Source organism: Carcharhinus amblyrhynchos, chromosome 13, assembly GCF_965287045.1.
Source record: "Carcharhinus amblyrhynchos chromosome 13, sCarAmb.v2.hapA, whole genome shotgun sequence".
Lineage (NCBI taxonomy): Eukaryota > Metazoa > Chordata > Chondrichthyes > Carcharhiniformes > Carcharhinidae > Carcharhinus > Carcharhinus amblyrhynchos.
The window spans coordinates 25,352,754-25,373,046 of record NC_137336.1 but is presented as its reverse complement, the minus strand read 5'-3'; the positions used below and the strand labels follow the sequence as shown (position 1 = coordinate 25,373,046).

General features: G+C 43.2%; 1 protein-coding gene across 1 annotated transcript in view; it reads right to left on the bottom strand.

Annotated features, from left to right (window-relative positions):
- Nucleotides 1–20,293, bottom strand: part of LOC145351779 (organic cation/carnitine transporter 2-like) — a 79,516-nt gene that overhangs the window by 43,473 nt on the left and 15,750 nt on the right. Inside the window, exons 2-3 of the mRNA XM_080201403.1 lie at nucleotides 13,355–13,458; nucleotides 760–914 (exon numbers count right to left, since the gene is read on the bottom strand). Coding sequence (XP_080057529.1) covers nucleotides 760–914; nucleotides 13,355–13,458 — 259 coding nt within the window. The remainder of the gene's footprint in view (nucleotides 1–759; nucleotides 915–13,354; nucleotides 13,459–20,293) is intronic.

The following is a 20,293-nucleotide window of genomic DNA, read 5'->3' as shown; positions in this document are numbered from 1 at the left end:
TAGGTTAATTGAAGTCCCAAGTGATCTAGGTCAGAACTCAATGCAACTGTGACCCAACCCATTTTGTGTCCTGGCACTGCATTCCTGTCAGAAATGGACTAGGTTGGATTTTGCTGGCTGTCACTGGCCCTGACAATAGACTAGGAAGCCAGTGGCAATATGCTTCAGCCATACGCAGGAGCCTTATCTGGATTTAAAGTCAATCTTGCAGCTAATGTGATAAGAGGCTGCCTCCAAGAGTTGCTGGGCAACTAGAAGGACTGCAACTGGCTTAGAGATCTAGCAATATATGCTGACAATACATGAGCAACGTAAATAGGATTTGAGGGCACTGGATCCAATAGGGAAGGCGCCAATGATGATGAAGGGAATGGTGTGTGTGATAGTTCTCGAAGGCAGCGGGGAGGGCGTGGGTGGGGGGGGAGTATTTGGGAGTTGTTGCCAGAAGGGCAACCATTGCCACTAGCGACCCAACCATGGACCATGGAATGCCTGATTATAGGAAAAGCCACCAAGATTTACCAGGTAGTCTCCCCACATAATGAAGGGCCTACCTGCTGCTGGTTAAAAATTAGCAGTGGTAGGAAAAATCCCTTAAATTGGCAACCTAAGTGTAGATTCAAACTTGTATGGGTGCTCTATCAGTCTTCTGGGCTGATATCCAAATGAGTAGAACTTGGTGTCATGCTAAGAGTGACAAAATCATCAAAGGTATCGATCGAAGAGCTAAAAATTGTACTGAATTTTGAGGATACTTACCAAGAACGAAGGCAGATACCCAGTTTGAAATCTGTCCAAGGCCCACAAGGAAATTCAGAAAGCAGAATATTTCCCAGTTTGGAGAAAATGCTTGAATTATGCTGAATCCAGTTTGTACAGCCATAGTTCCAAACATAACTAGTTTCCTCCCGAATCTGCAAAGCAGAAACAAATGAAGTAAACCTCATGCATCTAGATGTTCACATGCTAAACCATGCACACATTTTTACATACAAATGGAAAATGGTATGCATAACGAATTGGCCGGAATTTTACCGGCAAGCTCACTCCGATTCCTGGGGCAGGCAAGGCTCGGAGAACGGCATTCTCTGTTGGCTTTGGACGGGATTGTACAAACCTCGGGCTGATGTACGGTAAAATTCCGCCCATTGTTCCAGTTACACAGCACACACACACATTCACATTGACACAAACTTTTAATTTATACATAGATTTACAGAAAAATAAATGGGAATCAAAAATCCATGATCATTTTGACACATGCTTACTGTAACTTTGGCAAGGGTTCACAAAAGGATTAGAAATTAAGCTGGGACCCAGTGCTTGTCCATGGGTTTGTGGGGTGGCATGTTAGATTGTATTCTTTACTTACTACCCCCAAAAAATCCGTTAGTAAATGAAGCAGCAAGCCTGGAGATGCAAGCAGTAGTTCTCATATCTCTGGCTCTGAAAGACCCAGTGTAGGATCAGGGGAGATCTACCTGCCAAACAGTAGGCTCACCTGGGTGGCTGGGGTGGTAGAATTCTATCTTGTGCCCTGAAGAAATGGATTTCAAATGTTGTTTTCACCATGCAAAGCAGGACATAACAACAATTGGAAGATGCCTACTCAGACAGATCCCAGCGCACCTTCTCTAACCAGCCACTCTTTCGATGAACCTTCCAGCCACTTTAGCAAGCGTGAGTCTGAGTTTATCCAAGTGGCTATTTTTTTTAAATGTAGTCTGGGGATATGGCCATCATTGACAGGACAGGCAATTGTTACCAATCTGTAATTATCCTGAATAACACCTTAATACAACTAATTGGAGATGCATGGAAGTCAGGCCTAGTAAGGACATTAGGTTTCCTTCCCTAATGGACATGATTGAACCAGTTTGGTTTTAATGGCAATCCAACAGATCTACTTTTATCAATATGAGCTTATTTCCACATCTTTTAAAATGTCACATTTTCATGCTCATGTTTTATTGAAATATTAGTCAAGGCCTCTGGAATCCTAGCTTAATAATATAACCACACCATCATTCCCCAATTATTGGCAGGGTGTTCTTCAATTTGTGGCATCTGCAGCATTTTGCTTTTGAAGAGGTGACAGCAACTGTCCTCAGCATCAAGGTAACATCTGATTACACCAACAAGAAAAGCACACAAAACAATAATTTATTGAGGCTCCGTAGGAAAACCCCCAAGTGGCAGAAATTATATCTAACACAAAAGATGGTGCAGTTGTTCAGAGGCCAGTCACCACTGTCTTGGGATGTCACCACAGGAATTGCACAAGGAAATATTCTCAGATACCATTAACGGCCTACCCTCACGTAAGGAGTTGGATTGTTTATCGATGATTCTACGATGTACAACTCTTAATGAAACATGCTTTAATCTAGCAGAATGTGGTTAATATTCAGCCGTGTGCTAACAAGCGGTAGATAATATTCATGCAGCACATGTGTCAGGTAATGACTACCTGTAACAAGAGAAAAACCAACTATTTCTTCTTATATTTAAATGACACCACTATCACTGAGTTCAACAGCCTGATGGTCACCATTGGTCAGGGGATTAACTAAATTGGTTATATGAACATTGAGCCAAATCTTCCAGTCTCCAAGCCTTCAGTGACCAGCCATACAACTGAAGATATACATCACAGCCCTGTGAGAAGCCTGGTGCATGAGCCTACATGGGAATCACTTGGGAAGTTTAACATTCTGATGGACAATTCCCCTGCTCCCCAGACCCTCCATGAATGTCTCCAACTCCAAGTTGGAGTTGAAGATTATGGGTAACTCTGCTGTGCTTACCTGGATAGTTACCTACAAAATGTTAGACAGATTAAAACCTGGGTAACTTCACACTCGACACTCCCAATAACTTCTCTGATTCCCCCTCACTACCCCAAGTACACAACTACATTCTGAACGCTCCAACCTCCCCACCCCACCAACCAAGTACCCCACCAACTATCTCAGACCTATACCTATTAAGCCCTGACCGCCCAAATACCCCACAGACCTGACCTGATTACTGTCCCTCGACCAGCTGACTACCCCTTCCTGACTCCTGATCACCGGGTGATCCCGGGCCTAACTATCCCCATCCATCTGACTACTCAGTCATTCACCTGCCTACTTACTCACCCACCTACCCACTCATCCACCTCAGTCATCTCGTCCATCCACCCTTATTACCAACCTATACGTTTACCCACTTAGCCATTCACGCACTCATCTATCCACTCACTCACCCATTCATTTGCTAACCCCATTAAGTCTCATGGCACCAAGTCAAACAGGAAACTTTTTGCTGATTATCAGGTATTGTCCAGGTCTCTCTGCACAGCAGCGCTGCAATTTTTTTTCCATTTAAATAATAGTCCCCATTTTGCTGTTATTCCGACCAAAATGGATGACCTCACATTTATCAACATTGTACTCCATCCGCCAGACCTTCGCCCACTCACTTAGATTATCTATATCCCTTTGAAGACTTTCAGTGTCCTCTGCACACTTTGCTCTTCCACCCATCTTAGTGCCATCTGTGAATTTTGACATACTACACTAGGTCCCCAACTTCAAATCATCTATGTAAACTGTAAACAACTCTGGTCCCAATACTGATCTCTGAGGCACACCACTAGTCACTGATCGCCAACCAGAAAAATACCCATTTACCCCCACTCTTTGTTTTCTGTTAGTTAACTAATCCTCCATCCATGCTAATACATTATCCATAACACTGTGCACCTTCATCTTATGTAGCAGTCTTTGGTGCGGCACCTTGTCAAATGCCTTCTGGAAATCCAGATACACCACATTCACAGGTTCCCCATTGCCCACTGCACATGTACGTTCTCAAAGAATTCCCCCAAATTAGTCAAACATGACCTGCCTTTCATGAACTCATTTCTTCCTTGATGATAGATTCAAGCATTTTCCCTACTACAGAAGTGAAGCTGACCAGCCTACAGTTACCTGCCTTTTGTCTACCTCCTTTTTTAAACATTGGTGTCACATTTTGCTATTTTCCAGTCTGCGGGAACCACCCCAGAATCCAGCAAATTTTGGTAAATTACCACTAGTGCATTTGCTATTTCTCCCGCCATGTCTTTTAGTACCCTGGGATGCATTTCATCAGGACCAGGAGACTTGTCTACCTTTAGTCCCATTAAGTTGCCCAACTCTACCTCTTTTGTGATAATGATAGTTTCTAGGTTCTCACCTGCCATAGTCTTCCTGTCATCAATTTTTGGCATGTTATTTGTGTCTTCCGCTGTGAAGAACGGCATAAAATACCTGTTCAATGCCTCAGCTATTTTCTCATTTCCAGTTATTACATCCCCCTTCTCATCCTCTAAAGGACCAATGTTTACTTTTGCCACTCTTTCTCGTTTTATATATTTGCAGTAACTTTTGCTTTCTGTTTTTATATTCTGAGCTAGTTTGCTCTCACAATCTATTTTACCTCTCCTTATAGCTTTTTTTGTGGCTTTCTACTGATCTTTAAAGATTTCCCAATCCTCTAGGTTCCCACTAATCTTCGCCACTTTGTACGCATTTTCTTTCAATTTGATACCCTCCTTTATTTCCTTAGATATCCACAGCTGATTATCTATTTTTCTACAATCCTTCCTTATTACTGGCATATAGTTTTGCTGAGCACTGTGAAAGATCGCTTTGAAGGCCCTCCACTGTTCCTCAATTGCTCCACCATAAAGTTTTTGCTCCCAGTCGACCTTAGCCAACTCCTCACTCATCCCTTTATAGGGATTTAAATGTCCTTGTGCAGGAATCTCAAGGAGTTGGTTTGTAGGTGCAGCAGGTAATTAAGAAGGCAAATGGAATTTTGTCCTTCATTGCTAGAGGGATGGAGTTTAAAAACAATGAGGTTATGTTGCAGCTGTATAAGGTGCTGGTGAGGCCACACCTGGAGTACTGTGTATGGTTTTGTTCTCCTTACTTGAGAAATGATATACTGGCACAGGAGGGGGTTCAGAGGAGATTCACTAGATTGATTCCGGAGTTGAGAGGGTTGGCTTACGAGGAGAGACTGACTGGACTGGGGCTTCATTCATTGGAAGTCAGAAGAATGAGGGGAGACCTTATAGAAACATTTAAGATTATGAAGGGAATATTTGAGATAGAAACAGGGGAGTTGTTTCCACTGGCAGGTGAAACTAGAACTAACAGGCATAGCCTCAAAATAAGGAAAAGCAGATTTAGGACTATGTTGAGGAGGAACTTCTTCACACAAAGGGTTGTGAATCTGTGGAATTCCCTGCCCAGTGAAGCTGTTGAGGCTACTTCATTGAATGTTTTTAAGGCAAGGATAGATAAATTTTTGAACAGTAAAGGAATTAAGGGTTATGGTGAGTGGGTGGGTAAAGTGCAGCTGAGTCTACAAAAAGATCAGCCATGATCTTATTGAATGGTGGAGAAGACCAGATGGCCTACTCCTGCTCCTAGTTCTTATGTCCCCCTTCATCTGATGAATCAGTACTCCTCCATGTTGAACGCCACTTGGTGGAAGCACTGAGGTTGGCAAGGGCACAGAGTGTACTCTGCATCAGGGATTCATTCCACTGTCCATCACCAAGAGTGGTTCAAGCATATCATCACAGACATCACTGCTAAACTGGGATTGAGGCAAGTGATGAGGAAACCAACAAAAGGGAAAAACATACTTAACCTCATCCACACCAACCTGCCTGTCACAATAGCCTCTATCCATGAATGTATCATTCCTTGAGATGAGGTCCCATCTTCACATTGAGGACACACTCCATCATGTTGTTTGGCACTGCCACCATGCTAAATGGGACAGACTTTGAACAGATCTAGCAACTCAAGACTGGGCATCCATGTGGCACTGTGGGCCATCAGCAGCAGCAGAATTGTACTTGACCACAATCTACAACCTTGTGGCCTGGCATATCCCCCGCTTTACCATTACCACCAAGCCATGGGATGAATCCTGGTTCAATGAAGAGTGCAGCAGGATACGCCAGGAGCAGCACAAGCATACCTAATAATGAGGTATCAACTTGGTGAAGCTACAACACAGGACTACTTGCTGCCAGCAGCATAGGCAGCAAGTAATAGACAGAGTTAAATAATTCCATAGCCAACAGATCAGATTGAAGCTCTGCAGTTCTCCCACATCCAGCAATGAATGATGATGGACAATTAAACAACTTACAAGAGGAGAACACTCCACAAATATCCCTATCCTCATGATGGAGGAGCCCAGCATATCAGTGCAAAAGATAAGGCTGAAGCATTCGCAACAATCTTCAGCCAGAAGTGCCGAATGAATAATCTATATTGGCCTCCTGTGGAGGTCTCCAGCATCACAGATGTCAATCTTCAGCTAATTCAATTCACTCCACATGATATCAAAAAACAGCTGAAGGCATTGAATACTGCAAAGATTATGGACCCTGACGATATTCCAGTAATAGTCCTGAAGCCATGTGTTCCAGAACTTGCCACACCCCTAACCAACTTATTCCAGTACAGCTACCATACTGGCATCTACCCGGCAAAGTTGAAAATTACCCAGGTATGTCCTGTACACAGAAACAGGACAAGTTCAAGCTGGCCATTAACTGCCCCAGTTTATTCTTGATCATCAACAGATGGGGTCATCAACAGTGCTATCAAGCAGCACTTACTTAGCAATACCCTGCTCATGGATGCTCAGGGTCACTCAGTTCCTGACCTCATTACAGCCTTGGCTCAAACATGGACAGAACAGCTGAGCGCCAGAGGTGAGGTAAGAGTCACTGCCCTTGACATCAAGGCAGAATTTAATCTAGTTAAGCGTAAGGAAACCTGGCAAAACTGGAGTAAATGGGAATCGGAGGGAGAATGTTCCATTGGTTGGAGTCATACCTGGCACAACAGAAATATGGCTGTGATGACTGGAGGACAATTATCTCAGCTTCAGAACATCACTGCAGGAATTCATGTAAAAATATGGTACCAGACCTGTATAATATTAGGGATTTGATTTATTATTGTCACATTATTGTTTCTTGCGTGCTATACAGACAAAACATACCATTCAGAGAAGGAAATGAGTGCAGAATGTAGTGTTATAATCATACACCCTAGCTATGACTGTAACACCACATTCTGCACTCTCTCATTTCCTTCTTTATGAACGGTATGTTTTGTCTGTATAGTGTACAACAATACTTTTCACTGTATGTTAATACATATGACAATAATAAATCCCCAATGTTAAATAAGTTTGGCTTCATATTTTTGACATGGAATGCTTCAGTATCTGAAGAGTTGCAAAACTTTTGTTTATTTCCAATAACCAGTACACACTCCCTTTTTTTTATTCCATGGTGTCTTTATTTAATCTCTCCTGTTTGGAGAGATAGGAGATGAGGAGTGGGGGCAGTTGGATGGGTGCTGGAATGGAGGTTGGGGGTGTTGGGCAGAAGATTGGGATTTGGTTTGGAGTGTTGGGAGGTGGTTGGAGTGTGGTAAAGGACAAGGTTGGGGGGAGGGGGAATTTGTGGGGAGGTTGGAAGGACATGGGGAGAGTTTGAAGGGGGGAGGTTGGAGGAGAGTTTGTGGGTGAGGTTGCAGGGGGGATTGTAGGGGTGACTGGGGTGGGACTAAGTTAGAGAGGCAAGAATGGAGGTATGATTGTGGGAAAGTTTGAGGGGGGCTGAGGGAGAGATGGGGGGAGAGTCAGGAGAGGTTGGAGGGAAATTGGAGGGGAGTTTGGAGAGGGTTTGGAGGAGGTCTCGGGGAACTTGGATAGCTGGTGTGAATGGGAATTTGGAGGAGATGGAGGAAGTTAGAAGAATTTGGGTGGGAAGTCGGACGAATAATTTGGGTGGGGGGGTGGTTGGATAGGAAGGGGCAGAGCATGAAGGTATTGGAAGAATTTCAGGGTGGATAGGCCAGGAGGTTGGAAGGTGAAGCAGTTAAAGGGGGATGCCCTCCAGCCGCTGAAGAGAAATGGGCGAAGTTAGAAGAATTTGGGTGGGAAGTTGGAGGAATAATTTGGGTGGGGGGGGTGTGGTTAGATAGGAAGGGACAGAGCTTGAAGGTATTGGAAGAATTTCAGGGTGGGTAGGCCAGGAGGTTGGAAGGTGGAGCAGAAGGGGAATGCCCTCCAGCCGCTGTGGAGAAATGGGATTGCAGGGATCACCTTTAGCACTATAAAATTAAATTCTGTACATTTTCCAAAATGAGAAGCAGCATATAAATCAGTCTAAATTTTCATTTATAAATTAGACAATTCTGATGACATGATGTGCCGATGTACCAGGGGCTTGAGTATCTTCCATCTCATCAAAATAAACGTAAGAACCTAAAAGCTGGGAGTGATACAAAACAGGGTGTCGACACATTATCATCCATTTTGTTACTCTTGAAAAGTCTGGGAATTAAATCCCTATTTATCACTAAGAAATTGATTAAAGGAGAGCTTTACAAATCTCTATCCCAGGGTTTCCCAAACTTTTCCAAACACGGAACCTTTTTGACCTCCAAGGTGTACTGAGGGAACCCCTGAGAAACATTGTTGTTACGATGGAAACTGAACCAGAAAACAGCCATTGTTTCCATGCAATAGGTGCAAACAAACAGCAATTTAAATTATACAAGTCTTCTATTTCTTGTGTGCATATATTTACTATAATTAAAAAGCTCTCATTAAAAACATACTTACAATTTTTAATGGGAGGCGTGTAGCTGCTCCTTTGGTTCAAATGGGAAGAATGCTGCTGAAATGTTGGATTCACCCACTGGACACAGACTCACACATACTCACTCAAGTCACACAGTCAAGTCACACACACACACACACACAGACACACACATACACACACACACACCTGTCTTACACATCCATAATCACTCTCATCTCTCGAGGCTCGAGGACTTCAGTCTTTTCTCCAGGCTCTCCCCCTCATATGTCCCATTTCCATCCAGCTTCACAAGCCCAGCTTCCTCCTTGCAGGCACTGCTTGCAATCCCGGCCCTCTCTCCCCTCCTCATAGGTCCCACTATCAGTACCTCACAGGTCCCGCTCTGCCCTCCAGCAAGCACCACTCCCCCTACCCCTATGCTCTACTCCCTTCGTAGGCCCAACCCCACCTCCATCACGAACCTGACTATTCCCCTTCCCATCCTCGAAGGCACTGTTCTCTATCTATCACACGACCCACTTTCCAACCCTCGCAGGCATCACTCCCCTCACCCCCACAGGCCAACTTCTCCTCCCCCCTTGCAAGCCCACTCTCAGCTTTGCTCCTTCTCAACACTCACCCTGATTGACACAATTTAAATTTCATGCTGTTCTCCCTCCTTTGCAAGCCCTGCTCTCACCATTGCTCCTCCCTGCTCACCCTGACCAATACAATTTAAATTTTGTGTTGTTTTCAACTCGTCCAAGCTGGAAGAAGCCAGCCTCTGATTGGACGAGCTGGAAACAGCACGAAAGTCAAATTGTATTGATCAGCCTGGCTTGTCCCAGAACTCCAGTTATCCATGGTACCTAGGCTGGAAATCCCTGCTCTACCCTCGCCTAAGTTCATTCCACCTTGCACCTTCCAGTTTAAAATTTAACCAAAAATGATCACACAGTTTCCTATGTTTCCTCATGTTTATGAGGTTCATGACTATGTTTCCTCCGGGGTTGAGAATTCCTGATCATGCATTATAACTTTGACAGAGAAAAATATGATCGAAATCCCTGAATAAGAGCGTAAAGGTCCTTTAAAGAAGCCGGATCCTATGACTTAAGTGCTTCTAGAAATGAGTTCTCACTGAATTTTATGCTGTTGGAATACTTATATATTAATGACATTTTTTTTGCCTGTTTCCATCAAATCTCAAACAAAAATTAGAATAAAAAGAAATACTATATGCATATTTATCGAGTACAAATGTTTTGCAACATACATGGAACCTCTGAAGTGCACAATGTACAACAAAATTGTATGACAGTAGGATGGTACTAGGGAAATCAGAATGGGCAGTTGGATTAGCTACAGAGTGAACTGTGTTGTAAATGTGATTTCTTTATAATCATGTTCCGAACATTTGATTGCTCTGTGATGAATTATCCTTAAATAATCGGCATTGGGCATCCAATTTCACCACTGCTAGTCACTCTGCCTACTGCATACAGCTGTAATGAAAAAAGACAAAACCTATGTTACAGCACCTTTTGCAATGTCCTAAATAATTTTACAGCCAATTAAGTATTTTTGAAATGTAGTCACTGGTATAATGTAGCCAATGTTACCAAATAGCAGAGCAGTCTCAAAGGGCCCAGTGGCCTACTCTTGTCCTAACACAAATGTTTATATATACAGAAGCAGGGATGTGCTGTTGCAATTATACAGGGTCTTGGTGAGGCCACACCTGGAATATTGTATGCAGGTTTGGTCTCCCTTTCTGAGGAAGGATGTTCTTGCTCTCGAGGGAGTACAGCCAAGGTTTACCAGGCTGATTCCAGGGATGGTGTGACTGATTATGAGGCGAAGTTAACTAGGTTAGGATTGTTTTTGCTGGACTTCAGACGAATGAGGGGGGATCTCAGAGACTTATGAAATTCCAACAGGACGAGACAGGATAGATGCAAGGAGGATATTACCAAGGGTGAGGGGTGTCCAGAACCAGTGGTCAGTCTGAGGATTTGGGGTAGGCCATTTAGGACAGAGATGAAGAGACATTTCTTCACCCAAAGACTGGTGAGCCTGTGGAATTCATTACCACAAGAAGTAGTTGATGCCAAAACATTGAATGTATTCAAGAGGCAGCTAGATACATCACTAGGGGTGAATGGGATCAAAGGTTATGGGGAGAAAGCAGGATTATGCTATTGAGTTGTACGATCAGCCAAAATCATAATGAATGGCGGAGCAGGCTTGAAAGGCCAAACGGCCTCCTCCTGTTCCTATGTTTCTGTTCTGAATGTATGAGTTGAGCTGGACTAAATGGCATTTGTCACCTATAATGATTTTATGAACAGAAGGCAGAATCATGGTTGGAGCATATTTTGTTTACTCTGAGCAGCTTTGCGGCATGAATTTGCCAGGACAGGAGTGCATAACGGGTTCGGAGTGAATCAATAATCTGTTTTATATCGCACATGACTTTGAAGAATTTTTTCCACTGATGTTAATCTTGTCCTTTTGTCTGCTTACCTATTACCCTACTCTAAGTTGGTGCTTTTTATGAGTTTTTCGAGCTATTAAAATGTTGTGATCAAGGTGTGTTTCATAGTAACATTGGAAATATATTGTAGTGAGAAGCAACAACAGGCAGAGTGTTCAGACTTGTTTATCAAGAAAACATGGATACAATTGTGAACCATTCAGTATTTGTCTTCTGGATTCTTAAAACTTGTATCGCAGAGACAGTTGTGGGCTCCAGAGTGTGAAGATTTAAGTTATTTAATCATTCCACCATGAATTGAATCTTTCCCCAAGATATGAATTCACTGACATTGTCTCCATATGGCACAATGTGAAGGACGTTTTAATGAGGACAGAGGCTATCAATAAAATCAGTGTTATTGTCTGCAGTGTTATAAATAAACCAATATGATATTTTCTTGTCAAATTAACAATATTGCATGTCTGTTAAAGTAAGATTTGCATTCTCTGGTTTGTTTAATAGCTGTGGTGAGAGTGCACACAAACTAATACTGCACTATGTTGTTCATGCTCTTAATATTAATGACCATTGCTGTATATGTCAAAAAAATTGCAACCAGATGCCAACTGAACTCATTTTACTGAACCTTTCTGTGATTGTTTGGTGAATTGATTAGTGAATTTTGAAAAGGATAAAGTATCATGCATGATTGAGGGGATTGGGGAGGGGGGGAATTAAATTTGGGTAGGAGTGAGGAAACAAGAAGACCAGAAGCATGAGGTACATCAGGGCCCATAATTTCACTCCCTGGTCCTGCTGCAGCAACTCACACAATGCCTACAGTATGGAAGGAGGCCATTCAGCCCATCAAGTCTGCATCGACTCACTGGCAGAGCATCTTACTGAAACCTACTCCCTAACATCGTAAGCCCACGCATTTACCCTGCTAATTTCCCTAACCTGCACACCTTGGGAACCTAAGGGACAATTTAGCATGGTCAATCCACCTAACCTGCACATCTTTGGAGTTTGGGAGGAAACCGGAGCACCCGGAGGAAACCCATACAGACATGGGGAGAATGTGCAAACTCTACACAGGTAGTCAGCCAATGCCGTAATTGAATCTGGGTCCCTGGTGCTGTGAGGCAGCAGTGCTAACCACTGCTACCGTGCCGCCCAGTGCAACTGACCAAGGCTTCTTTGATGGCATCCTCCAAACCTGGTGACTTCTATCATCTAGTAGGACAAGGACAGCAAATAGATGGGAATACCACCAGCTGCAATTTCCCCCAGCTACACACTATCCTAACTTGGGACTATATCGTTATTCCTTTGTTGTCAGTGGGCCAAAATCCTAAAACTCCCTTCCTAAAAGCGCTGTGTATACATCTACCACGTGGACTGTAGTGGTTCATGAAGTCTCACAACACCAGGTTTAAGTCCAACCAGTTTATTTGATAGTAATCCCACAAGCTTTCAGAAACGGTGTTCCTTCGTCAGGTGTGTGGAAGATTCTTGGGTCAAGTGTGTGGAGTAGGGAGGGGATGACAGGATCAAAGTTGGGGTGAGTGACAACTTGCATGGGCACAGTATGAGTCGTAGAGCATTTTAACCCTGGTCACCATATTCCACTTGTCTAAACCCTGGGGAAAAAGCGGTGGAGGCTGGCTGGTAAAAGTGAAATGTTAGGTAGGAGGGACCATCCAGACCGCAAGAGAATGGTCATCAGCATTAAACTAGTTCACAGTAGGTATAGAGGAAAGAAGATCTGGAACAGAGAAGGATTAAGGTTTCCTTGTGGGACTCAAACACAATTTTGTCCCTTCTGGTTTACAAGGAATCTCATAAAAGTTGTAAATATAATGACCTTGCTTCTCCCCTGTCCTGGGTCCAAGTGGCAATAGCTTCTCCTAATGTGGTCAATATTGTGTACAATTTACATGGTCCAAGATTAAAATCACTTTGATTTTTGAATTGTGTTATCAACTTCAGATTTTTGAAAATTTATGAGGAATAACCTGCCTACAGCAAAAGTCTCACATGCCTCCTGAAGTTCAGGGATTAAAATAGTGGCCATTGAAGATGAAGCACTTGTAGCGAGTAATGTGCTTGATTCCTTTTTTAACACCCCTCCCTCATGCCTATTCGTGTCAGGAATGGAGAGCTAAAAATTGGGATTAAGACTTTGCCAAAGTTGAATAAAGAAAAGAACTCACCTGTCTGATAATTGTCCACAACAAAAAGAACCAATCAGCACTCCCACGAAGAAAACTAACATAGAAAACGGCCCTTTCCAGTCATCGTCACACACCAAGTCCCACTGAAACGTAAAGAGAAATAAAAAATTCCACATCCGTGGTTTGGAAAAACTTACAGAGAAACCATTTTACTGCATTGAATCTAAGAATGGAAGGATAAAGGACACACAAAAAGGTAGTTTAGCTTACAAAGACTGTCAGCCTGAGGTTGGTGGCAACACATACACTTCCAAACCTGTAGGTTCAAATTCCACTCCAGAGCCTTATGCATATCCCCTATGCTGACAATTTAGTTCTGCTGAGCTGTTCAAATGTGATTTTAACTGCTCCTTTAGGTAGACGTAAAACATTCCATTGCATAGATGAGAAGATAGTTTCCTGATCAAAATGTCTTTCTCAACCAACACTACTTAGACAGATTATCTGGTTGCTCACTTCACTGTTGTTTATGCGTTGTTACTGTCACATTTCTCTGTGATATAGTGACTTCAAAAGTAATTCATTTGTTGTAAAGTGCTTTGGGACATGCTAGTGACATATAAAAGGAAGCTCTTTATAATTCCAACAGAAATTATGCAATTTGCATTGTTGTGGAATGTCCCAACTATACTTCACCTGTTGAAGGAAATAAATAAAGCTACCTGTCAAATTTCCAAGGTGGAGCAATGAATTTTTTTCACATGGCTTGAAGATAATAGAACTCTATAAAGTGAGTGTTAATCAAACAGTTCATATTACTCATAAATAGAACTCTTACAGGTGCAGCAAGATTCGGATAATCATAATCCATAGGAATTTTTTTTTATACTGACATTTGTAATCATCAGTTTTGTTTCTGAACATATTGTAATTATTATTCCAACTCTATTTTGATTTCTCTCTCATTGATTTCCATAACTATATCATTAGGCCCTTGACCAGGGTGGGCAAAATACGGCCTGTGGAACATATCCAGCCCATATATTACTCCTGTCCAGCCTGCAATGAGCCCTGTACCAGACTATATTCTTCCGTTCTTAAAACAAAGACCAGACTGTTGTGTTTTAATCAAAACGGTTATTTAAAGATAGTTGAAGTAATAACTTTTGGGGGACTTTTAATTTATTTTATCAAGAGAACATTATACAGCAGAAAAACAATGCAGTTCTGCATGCAGGGTACAGGCCTTTGACTGGTTGCTATGATTATGTTGCTAACTATAGCAGCCAATAGTTTAGCATGGGAGGAGTCGTGCAGAAATTAGTTATATAGTTTTCAGTTTTGTAGGAATCCGCATTCATCGCACTTTAGTGCGATACAAATTTGAGTTTATCAAAGAGAATAGTAGACGCTGAATACCAAGTATTTAACAAGGAGTGGACTTCAAAATATATTTTTATAGATGTAGTAGGGAAAGCTATATGCTTAGTTTTCAAAGGAAGTGTGCCATATTCAAAGCACACAACAAGCGTAAATATACAGCCATATATTTACCAGTCATGCCAAACAGATCTGACAAAGAGAAAGATGATCACGTGAGATAGTTGCTTGAATGAAAAAAGTGCAAAGAATTTTACACCACAAGATGGAATTATCAAAAACAGCAAGCCATTCTCTGAGGGAAAATTCATCGCTTGTGGAGCAATTCAAGTCAGTGCCACTTTTGAGGTTTTAAGCATCGTTCAGTGAACAGCACTTTCTGAAAATCAAGGCTCATGCCCAAAAGATGCTTGTACTGTTTGGGACAACTTAAGTCTGTGAACAGATATTTTCTGTTATGAAATTTAATGAGTCAAAGAACAGATCCACCAAAAGTTATGACCATCTTGCAGCAGTGCTCTATGTTACAATGGTAGGGATGACAGGGATGATTCTCCTTGTCTGCTGTGCTGTTGGGACACATCAGTGGAGGCCCCTGAGCGTCTCCGGCTCCAAGATTTTTGGAGTCATCAGCCTCATGCCGGAAATCAGTGTGGAGCTGATTTCCATATTTAAATTTCAGGACTGAAGTCTCCGGGCCTGCTAGCATCGCCCCCAGGGTAAGAATAAACCCTGCAATTCATTCCTGCAGGGTTTACTCTTGCTCCCCACTAATGGGGAACAGGCAGCCGACCTCACTGGAGGCAACAGAGGCCTTCCCAAGAGGTCAGGTGAAAGGGGAAGGTGCTCCCTGGGCAGTTCAAGCCTGGTGCCCGGGCACTGTCCAAAAGGCAAACTGGCAATGCTCAAGGGGTACCTTGGCACTGCCTACTGGGCATCAGGCAGTGCCAAAGGGAAAGGGGCAGAAAGGGTGGGGTTTATTGAGGTGGGGCGTATAGGTGGCTGATCGGTGGGGGTTGGAGGGAATCTCGCTACCACTCTGCACAGGGATTGTGGGCAAAGGGAAGAAGGGGGTACTCAGGGCTGGCCATACAGATGAGAAAATGGGGGAGGTCAGCCTGCCAGGTTAGGAGAGGTGGAGAAGCAGGGTCAGAACTGCCGAGAGGAGGGTGGGGGGACATCGGGGCTTGCCTGCAAAGATCTGGGAGACCAGCGATGTGGGGTCACAGAGCTGGCTGGTGATTGTGAAGCCGGCAGTGTGGGGCCACTGTGCAGATCCCTGAAAGTTGGCACCCAGGTTGATAAGGTTGTTAAGAAGGCGTACAGTGTGTTAGCTTTTATTGATAGAGGGACTGAATTTTGGAGCCATGAGATCATGTTGCAACTCGGCGCTGATAAACTGGTGCATGTGTAGTACCCTGCTCAGTGCAATGCTGCTGGCCTCTGCTGTGGGAATAGGCCCCGCCCAATAACTTTCAACGTGAATCTCACTCTGTAATGCTCAGCACGTGGGAGATTCATTCTGAAAATCACGCTAAAAAAATTGCTGGAAGTTATTCCAATTTTCACACGAACTCTGCATTTAGAATTTTTTGGCAGAATCGCCCCAATACTTCGCCTCTCTTGTCGATACCTACAAGAGATTTTCTTCCTCAGGTTGCATAAATAAGCTTTGTTTAACTTTTATTTTAATGGACATTTGGACAATCTGACATACACAAACTCACTAGTCACTCTTCTATAATTATCACCCAAAACTGTCATAATGCATCAAGTTTAAATGGGACGAACCATTTGCACCTCATGAGTTCAAAAGTTATTTAGATGGCAAAGTAATTTTATTACAAAACAGCTCGAGATGATGTACCAAAATTCTTGTGTGGCTTGTCCATGAAAATTATTATCCACTCATGTCCTTGGCTTGGCTAATGCTGATCTAGATTTTATAGATGCAGCACTATCTGCTATGTTACCCAGTTGGCTGTTCCACAAATGTGAAACTTGGCAAGACAGTTAATAGGCTATTCAACGAAGGAGATATCACGGCTGAGGCTGATCCACATGTACATTTTCCAGCTGGAGGTACTGATTAGCAAACAGACATTGAAGCCCTGACAGATTGCTCCTCTGCCAAATTCAGCACATTGATAACAAAAGCAAAATATTGTGGATGCTGGAAATCCAAAATAAGCACAAAAAAACTGGAAAAACTCAGTCATCACAACAGAGTTCAGTTACGAGTGGTGTACCGCAGGGATCTGTTTTGGGGCACTGCTGTTTGTCATTTTTATAAATGACCTAGATGAGGGTGTAGAAGGATGGGTTAGTAAATTTGCGGATGACACTAAAGTCGGAGGAGTTGTAGACAGTGAGGATGGATGTTACAGTTTGCAGACGGACATAGACAAGCTGCAGAGCTGGGCTGAGAGGTGGCAAATGGATTTAATGCGGAAAAGTGTGAGGTGATTCATTTTGGAAACAGTAACAGGGTTACAGGATATAGGGCTAATGGAAGGGTTCTTGGTAATGTCGACGAACAGAGAGATCTCGGTGTACATGTGCATAGGTCCCTGAAAGTTGGCACCCAGGTTGATAATGTTGTTAAGAAGGCGTACGGTGTGTTAGCTTTTATTGGTAGAAATATTGAATTTTGGAGCCATGAGATCATGTTGCAACTGTACAAGACTCTGGTGTGGCCATGCGTATAGTTCTGGTCGCTGCATTATAAGAAAGATGTGGAAGCATTGGAAAAGGGTGCAGAGGAGGCTTACCAGGATGTTGCCTGGTATGGTGGAAAGGTCTTATGAGGAGACTTGAGGTTGTTTTCGTTAGAGAGAAGAAGGTTAAGAGGTGACCTAATTGAGGTATACAAGATGATCAGAGGGTTAGACAGGGTGGATAGTGAGAGCCTTTTTCCTTGGATGATGATGGCTAACACGAGGGGACATAGCTTTAAATTGAGGGGTGATAATTATTGGCTGTCTAATAGGAGGCAGAGAGTAGGTATCAATGGGTGCTATTCAGATTAGCAGGTGGTGACTAGTGGAGTGCCCCAGGGATCGGTGCTGGGGCCGCAGCTATTTACCATTTATATAGATGATCTGGAGGAGGGAGCTGAGTGTAGGGTGTCGAAATTTGCTGATGACACAAAGATAAGTGGAAAAGCAAATTGTGCGGAGGGTATGGAAAGTCTGCAGAGGGATCTAGATAGGCTAAGCGAGTGGGCGAGGACCTGGCAGATGGAGTACAATGTTAGCAAGTGTGAGGTTATCCACTTTGGCAGGAATAATAGTAGGAGGGACCACTTTTTAAAGGGCGAAAAGCTGCAGCAAGCAACGGTGCAGAGGGACCTGGGGGTCCTTGTGCATGAGTCGCAAAAACCCAGCCTACAGGTGCAGCAGGTGATCAGGAAGGCAAATGGGATGCTGGCCTTCATAGCGAGGGGGATTGAATATAAAAGCAGGGAGGTCTTGCTGCAACTGTACAGGGCACTGGTGAGGCCGCAGCTGGAGTACTGTGTGCAGTTTTGGTCATCGCACTTGCGCAAGGATATTTTGGCCTTGGAGCGAGTGCAGAGGAGGTTCACTAGGCTGACACCAGAGTTGAGGGGGTTGAACTATGAAGAGAGGCTGAATAGACTGGGCTTATACTCGTTGGAGTTTAGAAGGATGAGGGGGGATCTTATAGAGACATATAAGATGATGAAAGGGATGGATAGGGTAGAGGTAGAGAGATTCTTCCCGCTCAGAAAGGACAGCAGGACTAGAGGGCACAGCCTCAAGATAAGGGGGGGGGGGGTGGCGCAGTTTAGAACAGAGTTGAGGAGGAACTTCTTCACTCAAAGGGTGGTGAATCTCTGGAATTCTCTGCCCGTTGAAGTGGTGGAGGCTACCTCGCTAAATATATTTAAGACACGGGTAGATAGGTTTTTGGTAGGCAAGGGGATTAAGGGTTATGGGGAGAAAGCGGGAAAGTGGAACTGAGCCACTTCAGATCAGCCATAATCTTATTGAATGGCGGGGCAGGCTTGAGGGGCTAGATGGCCTACTCCTGCTCCTATTTCTTATGTTCTTATGTTTATGTTCTTATGACGGATGTCAGAGGTAGGTTCTTTACTCAGGGGGTAGTAACGGCGTGGAATGCCCTGCCTGCAGCAGTTGTGGACTTGCCAACTTTAAGGGCGTTCAAATGGTCATTGGATAGGCATATGGATAATATTGGAATAGTTTAGGTTAGAGGGACATTAGATTGGTTCCACTGGTTGGCACAACATCGAGGGCCGAAGGGCTTGCACTGTACTGTAATGTTCTATGAATGTAATCAACTTGAAATATTAACTCTGTTTCTCTTCATAGATGCTAGCTGAACTATTGAGCTTTTTCAATATTTTTTGTTCTTATTTCAGCACATTGTCATTTAATTGCAATCAGTAAATTAGATATTGATATCTAATTGGTTGGTTTAGTTCAATCCTACAAGACATAGTACACTCGCCAACTGAGCCTCCAAGGTCAGAGTTAAACTTTTCTAAAACCATTACCAAATTTATTTTGATAGGAAACTGTTTGAGAATGCTGCATGTCTGTGGGAAAAAAATGAATCTACCGTTGCTTAAAGCTTCAAGGTTGCTTCTCAGCGTTTAAAAGACTGAAATCATTTCCCAACTTATTATTTCACTCGCCGCCAAAAGTAAGTTCATTTGTTGAGTAATCATTTCCTAACTTGAATTACGCATAAACTACAAATGAAGACTTGAATTTTGAATAAAATTTTCAGGAGGTTGAATCCTGAGATGAAGGGTTTACCTGATGAGGAAAGATTGAGCAGGTTGGAGTTTAGCTAATTGAAGTATTAAAAAAAATGATAGTACTGAAACATGTAAGATTCTGCGGTGGCTTGACAGGATAGATGCCAGGAGGATGTTTCCTTCATGAGGGAAATCTACCATACGATTCAATTTCAAAATTGAACCACTAGGTTGAGTGGAGGAGGACTATGAAGAAAGGTTGAACAAGCCTGGATTGCTTTCATTGGAGCGCCGGAGGATGATCAAAATAAATTTGGGAGGATGAGGAGGGGCCTGATAGGTATTTACAAGTTTATGATAGGCTTGAGATAATATGGACGGTCGGAGTCTTTTTCCCAGGGTCGAAGAGTCAATTACTCAGGGGCATAGGTTGAAAGTAAGAGAGTGGGAGTTTAAAAGTGATGTAAGGGACAAGTTTCTCACACAGAGGGTGGTGAATGCCTGGAACGTAGTGCCAGAGGAGGTGGTGGAAGCTGATTCTGTAACAACATTCAAGTGACAACTGGACAGGTACATGAATAGGCATGGAACAGAGGAACACAGACCACATGGAGGCAAGAAAATACTAGATTAGAGAGGCATTTGTGTCGGCACAGACTTGGTGGGCCGAAGGGTCTGTTCTTGTGCTTCACTGTTCTTTGCTCTTTGAGGAATTGGCTGCCACTGGAAAATGTAGCACTAGGTCTCAATAACCTCATCCTCCACTTTTACTCAGCAGAAGGAGCCCTCCCACCCACACAGAATTCTGCCCATTGTTTTTGGTCCCCAATACAAACTGCATTTCCTAGCCA